Raw genomic sequence first — 9,132 nt, forward strand, 5'->3', positions numbered from 1 at the left:
ATGGTCACATTACTGTATTTCAAATCACTTGAAATAATTCCTTTCTGTGTGGCTAAGCCACTGGCTGAATACATATTTACTTAAGTATATTTGTTTTCTTTTGCTGTAAATTTTAGGTGGCTTTTTAAATTTTGTTTTATGTTAGTTTTATAATTTTGTATGACATGGTTTCACAATCAAATTAACTCAGAGAAGTCTAGCACACATTCTTAACCACTAACTTAAGATCCTGTCAGAGGGAACCAGGAAATAGAATAATATATAATACTAGCTTCACTTTCTTGGAATACACATCAAGGAGCAAATGTTTATCAAATTGTGCTTGTCCTTTTTCATGATGTTCAATTTTTGAATTATACTATTTTCACCCATTGCTTATTTATCATTTCCTCATCAGAATTCACTTTTATTTTTTGAGACAGAGTCTCACTGTGTCACCCCAGGATAGAGTGCAATGGTGTGATCATAGCTCACTGCAACCTCAAACTCCTGGGCTCAAGCATTCCTCCTGCCTCAGCCTCCCAAATAGCTGGGACTGCAGGTGTGCACCGCTATACCCAGCTAATTTGTTTTATTTTTGGTAGAGATGGAGGTCTCACTCTTGTTCAGGCTGGTCTCAAACTCCTGACCTCAAGCAATGCTCCTGCCTCCGCCTCCCAGAGTGTCAGGATTACAGGCATGAGCCACCATACCCGGCCAGAATTCATTTTTTCTTAACCAGAGCTTGCTCTCACACATTATATATATTGAGATTTATATAAAGAATCATTTCATTATAACACCTGAAAACAACAAGAATCTGTTCTCCCTAGGAGTGAACAGCAGAGAATGTTTGCTAAATGTTATAAAAAATGTATTCATTTTAGAAAATTTGTCCACGTTTTCCACACTTCAAAAAACTAGTTGCTCATCATTCTATCTACACGATTTTATGTCTTTCTCTTTTTGTTTAGTGCATATTTTCCCATGGAATTAAAACTTTTGGAAGAACAACATTCAAATTGAGTAAAAATATCTTAGAGCAGTGGTCCCCAACCCTTTTGGCACCAGGGACTGGTTTCGTGGAAGACAATTTTTCCACAGACTGGAGTGGGGGCACGGGTGGAGTTCAGGTGGTGATACAAGCAATGGGGAGTGGCTGCATAGATGAAGCTTCCCTGGCTTGCCTACGGCTCACCTCCTGCTGTGCAGCCCCCTGGTTCCTAAGTTTCATGGAAGACAATTTTTCCACTGATGGGGTAGAGGGGTGGGGAGGTGGTGGAGCTCTGCAGCCTGGTCCCTAAAAGGCCGCAGAGCAGTACCGGTCCACAGCCCAGGGGTTGGGGGCCACAGCCTCAGAGGACCCTGGATACGAATTCAGAGCATCAGAAGGAGGACCGCCTGTTCTCAACATATATACAATTATTTAAGGTATTAGCTGTCTCAAGGGTATGATGTGAATATTTGGTTTAAATATGGAAATTATTTAAAATGACAGTTATGTTAAAATATATTTTGGTTTTGTTAATGAAATTGCAAAAGGTTTTTCTTCCCCCCAACCCACCCCCGAGTTGCTTGCTGCACAGAAAGCCAATTACTCAGACAATAAGGACTGTCAAGGAAGAAAGGAAGTTTATTGCAGAGGATGTAAACTGGGACGTGGGAGGACTACCTCAAATCCTGCCTTCTTGACTGATGGAGTCAAGGGTTTTTCTAGAGGTGAAATGAATAATGCATGAAATGAGTATCGCTATGTTTGAGGTGGAGTATAAGGCACACAAGAGCGGTGAGAAATCATACTGGTACATATACCACAGGATAGAAAATGGCAGATAAGTCCCTCCCAGGGTGGAGATTTTAGTAGTATAATGAGCTAGTGGTTAATATCAGCCATCCTTTTGGTTTTGTGTTCATATGGGTGACGGGGAGTAGGTTGCTCAGTGGGTCCTTGGGCAAGATTTGTGGTAGAACGCCTTATCTTGACTTCTATGAAAAATTGGGTAGTGTAAGGCGTTGTTTCACTACTGCAAGGACGGTTCGCTGTTTCTGAAAAACAACTCAAAACGGAGGGGGTCAATGAAACAGAAAACTACAAAGTTGTGGTTGGCAAATTTTACTGGCCTGGGAACTTGAAACATAAGAGAACTGCAAAAAGGTGCTTTTGTTCACGGAGCTGGTCACAGTTTGCCCTTTATCAAACATAATCTTTTAAAAATAATTCACCTTGAGAATAGTCTGACAAAGTTTAGTGCTAACTAGATAAATCCTGACATATTTTTGGTGATTCTGGAGATGAAACAAATGAAGCAAGTCTGAGCCCATAAAGTGTCTCATCCGTTATGCCCAAGTATCAGACTGTGTTCATCAGATTTATGTTCCTGTATGAAGATATTCAGGAATTTCTTCAAAGATTCAGAGAAGGAAAAATGATGGAAATAAAATAAAAAATGAGAACTAGCCATTTAAACAGCCCGTTGCCATGGTTTTTGGAGGGATGGGTAAAATACTGACGGATTTTAACTGTTTTGCAGGGGGTGTGTGTGTTTGTGTGCGTAAGAACAAGAAACTCTGATTGATGACAGCATTAAGTACTGAAATGACCCTTTGCCACTTTGGCCAGTGACCCTAGAGATATAAACAAGTGGACCACAACTTCAACCCTTCAACCCTTGATGAACAACCTATGCAAACACCAAATTTCCTCCTTCCTTCTGGACAGGAGGCTGTTTCCTTCCCAAAGCGGTGGACCCCCAACTCTTACAGGCTTTCTTTACAACTTCCTGGGGTACCAGCTGAGCGGAGTCTCACTCGCCCCTCTTTACTGACAGAAAAAGAGAAAGCACCACCTCCACCAGCCTCAGCAGCATGTTGAGGCACCTGGAATCCCCAGATGTGAAGAACTACTCAAGAAATACAGAACCGGGGGTGGGGGGGGGTGCCAACCGCCAGGGACTGCCGTAGGTAAGAGGAGAGAGAAAGCTGAAGGCGCAGGAGGGAGGGGGTTACCCCCACCCATTTTATTTTTTGTGTTATAAAGGGGGGAGGTGGACATCTTTAGCTTCTAGCACTTGCACAGGGAAAATCTAGAACCTCTCCTGATTGAGGATCCCACCCGAGACCGTGGACACAAGTGGGGCAGTAGGCCCACAGCCAGCCTTGTACCCGCAGGCCCAACGGGCCACGTCGTGAGGAGGCCAGTGGGCCCGGCCACAGCAGCCTCCAATGCGAGCAATAGGGTACACACGGCCGAGATGGGGGAGGGATGGCGCCGGCCTTCTGAGCCCTGATTGGCTGGTGTTGTTCGTTGCCTGGTGCCATTTATTGTTGGAGCCACGCACCTGACGCATCGGCGTCCTGCACGTGCGGCCGTTTAAGCGGCGTCGCAGCTACTGAGGACTGGGGGAGAGTAAGCCGCACTGAGGTGAGTAGGCCAGCGGCCCTTCTCCCGGCCTCGGCCTGGCCGTTTGGGCTTCCCAGGAGCCGGCTTTGGGGCCAAATGAAGAGCGGATGGGGTGGGCAGGGGTTTGAAGCCGTTCTTGGGAGCCTTTACGACCTCTGCCTGAGAGTCCCAAAACTCCACAGGTACCCAAAGTCTGGGCGAGAGGCCTGAAGAGGAGGCCTGAACTTCTTTCCAGTCCCTGCGCGGCTTTTTTTCTGAACAAAAATGGTTATAAAACCGTTTGTATACAAACTCTTCTTGATGAAACTGCTTTTTCTTTGTTGGAGGGATTTGGGCCACCTAACCTTTCTCTCTTTCCCCGCTAAGCTCCAAGGCCTCTCTCCCCATTCAAAATAAATAAGTAAAAAAAAACCCTAACCCAACACCCTATTTACCATTGTAGGGAAGCAGGTGAAGAGGGAAACCTTGAGTGGTTTCTGAAAAAATTTCCCTTCCCTTAATATCCAGTAAGCCATTTGGGGATCCTTCGAGGGAGGAGATAAATTGTATGAACAGACTTTGGGGAAAACATCACTGGGGACGTGATTGCTAACATGATTTGGTAAGTGATTAAACTAGTTTTTAAAGATAAAAAGGATGAATACCTCCTACTTCTTACCTCTAGGTAAGAAGCAAGACCTAATTCATTTTTGCAAAAACTGTCGGGAAAAGTCAGCGCCTAGTTGAGTAGTTTCGAGAGGTGTATGTGAAACAATGGTAGTTTATACTTACAAAGATTCCATTCTGATCTAATGGAGGCCAAAAGTGCATTTTTTTTTTTTTTTTTTAAAACAGAACTTGAAGCCACCATGGGAGATGAAGATTGGGAAGCAGAAATCATCAAACCTCATATGTCTTCCTATGTTCCTGTATTTGAGAAGGTAATGAAATTTAAAGTTCGCAGTTATTAAATGATACGGATTTTATCAAAGTTGAAAATCATTGTGGTGGGAAAGTTCTAAATTATATAGTCTGTTTCAGTGCATATCTTCATGTGATTATTATTAACTATTTTATGGGGAATGAGAAGGAGGCATGCCACTCCTCAAATAGAATAAAAGAGTCTGAGGTAATTTGATAATTAAAAGCTAAATTATATGTAACATTAATGATCTAATTTAAATGTCAGTGATTTAGGACTTTCTACAAGTGAAAGCAAATTTGCACAAATGTGATTGAGTGTCTCTGAGAGACACTTGTGTGGAAAATTGAAAACAGTTTGGTTCTGGGTGATAATTTAAATTCTGAAAATTGGTTTTGTGCAAGGAGGGCTGTCCAGATAAATACATTAGGTTGATTCAGATGGTACCATCAGTTTGTACAAATCATCACATCTTTTTTTCTTAATGGCATTTGAATAATTTCATTGTAATTCAGAAGTAGGGGCCCTGAGGCAAGTTTTTGGGTTTTAGTTCTGACTTGAAAATTGAGTTTAAAAAGATTAACAGTGTACTTTAGGAGATAATATATGTTAAGGGATTGTTTTCGCCTAAGTGTTATTTACTTAACAGTGTCCAAAAGTTTATCTTTTTTTCTTCAGAATTTGCAGTTTGTATGTCAGTCAATTCTGACACTTTTTGATTTCTAGTGATGCCTTAGTGGAAGTTCTTATTTTACACAAAAATATAAAATATGCACTCCTTTGTCTTCATTGTATTTGCTCTATATATTTAGTTAATATTAAAATACCTGAAATATTCTGAATTCGTCATGGTTCTTGGAACTCATTTTAGAAATAACATATTTTGCATGTTATCTCTTTATAGTCCTCTTCCCATCAAAAAATAACAACTATTTGGGAACAGAGGAAAAAAATCATCTAAAAGTCTTGCTTGTTAGACGATCATTCCTGTTAATTTTTTTTTTTTCCTTTAAGAGACAGAGTCTCCCTCTGTGGCCCAGACTAGAGTGCAGTGGCATTGTCATAGCTCACTGCAACCTCCAACTCCTGGGCTGAAGCAATCCTCCTGCCTCAGCCTCCTGAGCAGCTGGGACTACAGACATGTGCCACCACACCCAGCTAATTTTTTCTGGTTTTGGTAGAGATGAGGTCTGGCTCTTGCTGAGGCTGATCTCAAAATCCTGAGCTCAAGCTGTCCTTCCACTTGGGCCTCCCAGAGTGCTAGGATTACATATGTGAGCCACCACACCTGCCACATTCCTGTTAAATTTTTAGTAAATTTTCTTGTTTATTTTTCCCAAATATGTTTTCCTATCATTGTAATGATAGAATATGATAGTAATTTTTGAGTCCATCTTTTTTTACTCTTCAGCACTATTCCATATTACTAACTTCCTAGAAATAATTTCTTGTGGTTATATAATATGTTGTGGAAAGGATCTACTAATAATATAAATGATTTTCACTTTGTGTGTATTTAAGGTGTTGTTAGTTTTTCACTCTATGGTATTGTCTTAAATATCTATAGCTTACTGTGTTTTTTTTTCCTTGGCACTGTGCTAATGAGGATAATATTTGTTTTAATTTGGTAATTTTTTTCCAAAAATGGAATTACTTAGTCAAAGGACATGTTATAGTTCTTTTTCCCCCTGGTTCTCAATAGGTTTGTATTATTATACAAAGTTTAACTCACAGATACAGACTTTCTTCCACCTGGACTTTAATAGTCATCTGTCCAGTTTTTATTTTTTCTTAGTCTGAGATGTTTGTCTTCATGAAGTGTTCAATCAGCACACTGTGCTATCACATTTGCATATTTATTGCATTGGGTTTCTGCAATTGAGGGTCACTGACTCAGATCTTTCAAATTTACTTTTTGGAATCTTTGTGCTATTCAGTAACATAATTAGTTTCTTGGCATTGGGAGTACTAAACTTAATATAAATTTATGTTGACAATTCTACCTTATTACATTTGTGTGGGGTCAATTTGAGTAAGTTTTTTGCATTTGTCAGCAAACTTGACAACTGGTGCTGGTTGTGCTATTAGTTATTTGCCCTAGGTCACTTGAAGGAACGTTTTGCCTTCCTAGGTTGAATAAAAGTGCAGAAATTAGGGATGAATAAACAACATTTTTATGTAAAAGAAATCTGAGGTCTTTTATTCAGCATAGTTTCTTTTAAAGACACCATTTTGATTTGTTTTTCTAAGTGAATTTGCATTTCAAGAGAAAGCTGGCTTCCCTTTTAAATTTATAGTGGCTTTGAAAAAGTCTTCGGTTGTCGATATCATCTAAAATATATCTGTAATCAGCCTTTTCTAAGTGCTTTTCAGGAGCTTTATTTGGAGATTTAATGTTGAGACACACTTACATAATTTTAAACTAATAGGGCACTGTGCTGGTAGAACTGGTAGAATTAGGTAAAACTTCCGGTTTTTAGATTTTAAAGTGAGTGTACCAGGTGGGGATAGAACAATGAAAGATGTGAAGTTAAGAAAAATTCAATAATCTAGTAATTTATATAGTCTAGAGATCTCAGTGGTTAGGCATTTGCACATTGCTTGCAGGCTTATTGGGATGAGTGTTAGAATGGATGGGTGTGGTGAGTCTGTTAGGTATTCAGTTCGCTTACTTACTAGCTGACCATGGGAATAAGTCTATATAGTGATCGCTTCTATCTGATCTATTTGCCTTTTTTTGTGGCACATTTCAGAAGGCAAAATTTCTTGTTAAAGTGCAAACAGCTTGAGATAATTAGTCCTTCCACAATTATAATTTTATTAAGCAGTAGTAGCAAAGTTAGTAATAATTGTTTAGATAAGAAAATAAACATCTATATAATAACCAGAGTTGAAAATAAGAGTATAGGTGAAAAGAAATGTGTTCATCAGAGTGCAAAAAGATTATTTATAACTGCATATGAAAACCCTTATGTGTTAAACATTTTGAAATTTCTGAATTGATTCATTTGGGTGGTTTAAAAAATTGTAAATGGTTTACAGGTAAGTGTTGTAAATGTAAGCTAATGACAAGACATTCATTCAACATATTTTTATTGAGTCCTACTAGGAACTAGAGATAGTGGTGAATGTGATAAAGTGCTTGCTATCATAGACGTTGTATTTTAGTGGGGGAGACAGAATAAGCACATTTGACAACAAAATTATAGTAAAAAGTGTTATGAAAATAGGGAAATGTGTATGGCTGGTATGGGGTGGATTTAGATCAGGTGGAAAGGGAAGACTTCACTGAGACAGTGACTCATGAGCCCAAGACTTGGGAGTCCCAACGGGGCATCATTTGCAAAGGTCCTGAGGAGGGAACAAACTTGGGGTATTAGGGCAACAGGAAGAAGGCCAATGTATTAGTTTCCTATGGCTGCCGTAACAAATTACCACAAACTGGATAACTTAAAGCAACAGAAATTTATCCTCTCACAGTTCTGGAAGTCAGAAGTTAGAAATCAAGGTGTCAGCAGGGCTACTCTCTCTCTCTCTGGAGGCTCTAGGAGAGAATCTTTGTTTCTTCTATTGGCTGTGGGCATTCCTTGGCTTGTGGTTGTATCTCTCTGCCTTCACATGGCCTCCTCCTCCTCTGTGTCTATGTTATCTCCCTTTGCCTCTCTGTTCTAAGAACACTTGTGATGGCATTTAGGACCCACCTAGATAATCCAGGGTAATCTCATCCAAAAATCCTTAATTTAATCACATCCACTTGACCCTTTTCCAAATAGGTGCCATTTATAAGTTCCAGGGATTAGGATTTGGTATCTATGCATGGCCATTATTCAGTTTACTAGCCAGTATGACTAAAGCACAGTGAGATAAGCCAAGAGTGGTGGAAAATGAATTCAGAGAAGGAATGGGAAAAAGAGGGAAAGGACCTGGAGGGACGTAGAGTTGATAGGACTGAATGGGTATGGATAGTGAAAGAAAGGAATCAAACATAATGACTAAGGTTTTTAGTTTAGGCAACTAAATGGATGATGGTGCCATTTACTGAAATGGAGAATTTATGGAAGATGAGCAACTTTGGGAAGAAAAAACAATCAAGAATTCTGTACTAGCTGTGTTCAGTTTGAGATGCTTAAAAAAGACATGTAAATAAGGATATACCAGTCAGTAGGATATATAAATTTGTTGCTTAGGAGAAGGATCAGCACCATAGATATAAATTTGGGAATTATCTGGGATAATTTGGGGATTATTTGGGATTTACAGCTATGAGATTGGGTAAAATCAGGTAGAGGAAGAGTATAATAGACTTAAAGGGCCCTGCCATGATCCCTGGGGCACACCAACATTTTGAGGTCCAGTAGATGAGGAGCTGGCAAAGGAAATTGAGGAGGGAGTGGCCAGTGGGGCAAGAGGAAAACCAGAGAGGTCTGTGTGCTTTAAGTCAAGAAAAAAATGTTGTGAAGAGGAAGGAAATAGTCAATCCTTTCAAATGCTGCTGAGAGGTTTGATAGGTTGAGACATAAAAGTAGTAATTTTGTTACATACCTTCCTTATTAAAAGCATAGTCAGTGCAGATATGGGGATGGAAGGTAGATTGGAGTGTCTGTAGTCCCAGCTACTTGGGAGGCTGAGGCAGGAGGATCACTTGAGCCCAGAAGTTCGAGGTTGCGGTGAGCTATGATGATGCCACTGCACTGTAGGCTGGACAAAAGAGTGAGACTGTCTCCCTACCGCCCCCCCGCAAAAAAAAGGAAGAGAAGTGGTACAACAGCTGGAGGGGAATGTGGTGAAGTTACTTTTTTTAAGGTAATGGGAAAGGTTAAGATTTTTTTAAATGAAATGTTGAAAAAGTTTT

The 9,132-nt window shown here is 39.9% G+C and overlaps 1 protein-coding gene across 1 annotated transcript in view; it reads left to right on the top strand.

The window, feature by feature from the left end:
- Window positions 1–4,219: 4,219 nt before the first annotated feature.
- Window positions 4,220–9,132, top strand: part of DDX4 (DEAD (Asp-Glu-Ala-Asp) box polypeptide 4) — a 95,963-nt gene continuing 91,050 nt past the window's right edge. The window contains exon 1 of the mRNA XM_012655269.1: window positions 4,220–4,299. Coding sequence (XP_012510723.1) covers window positions 4,228–4,299 — 72 coding nt within the window. The 5' untranslated portion in view covers window positions 4,220–4,227. The remainder of the gene's footprint in view (window positions 4,300–9,132) is intronic.

Source organism: Propithecus coquereli, unplaced genomic scaffold (genome assembly GCF_000956105.1).
Source record: "Propithecus coquereli isolate 6110/MARCELLA unplaced genomic scaffold, Pcoq_1.0 Scaffold47, whole genome shotgun sequence".
Lineage (NCBI taxonomy): Eukaryota > Metazoa > Chordata > Mammalia > Primates > Indriidae > Propithecus > Propithecus coquereli.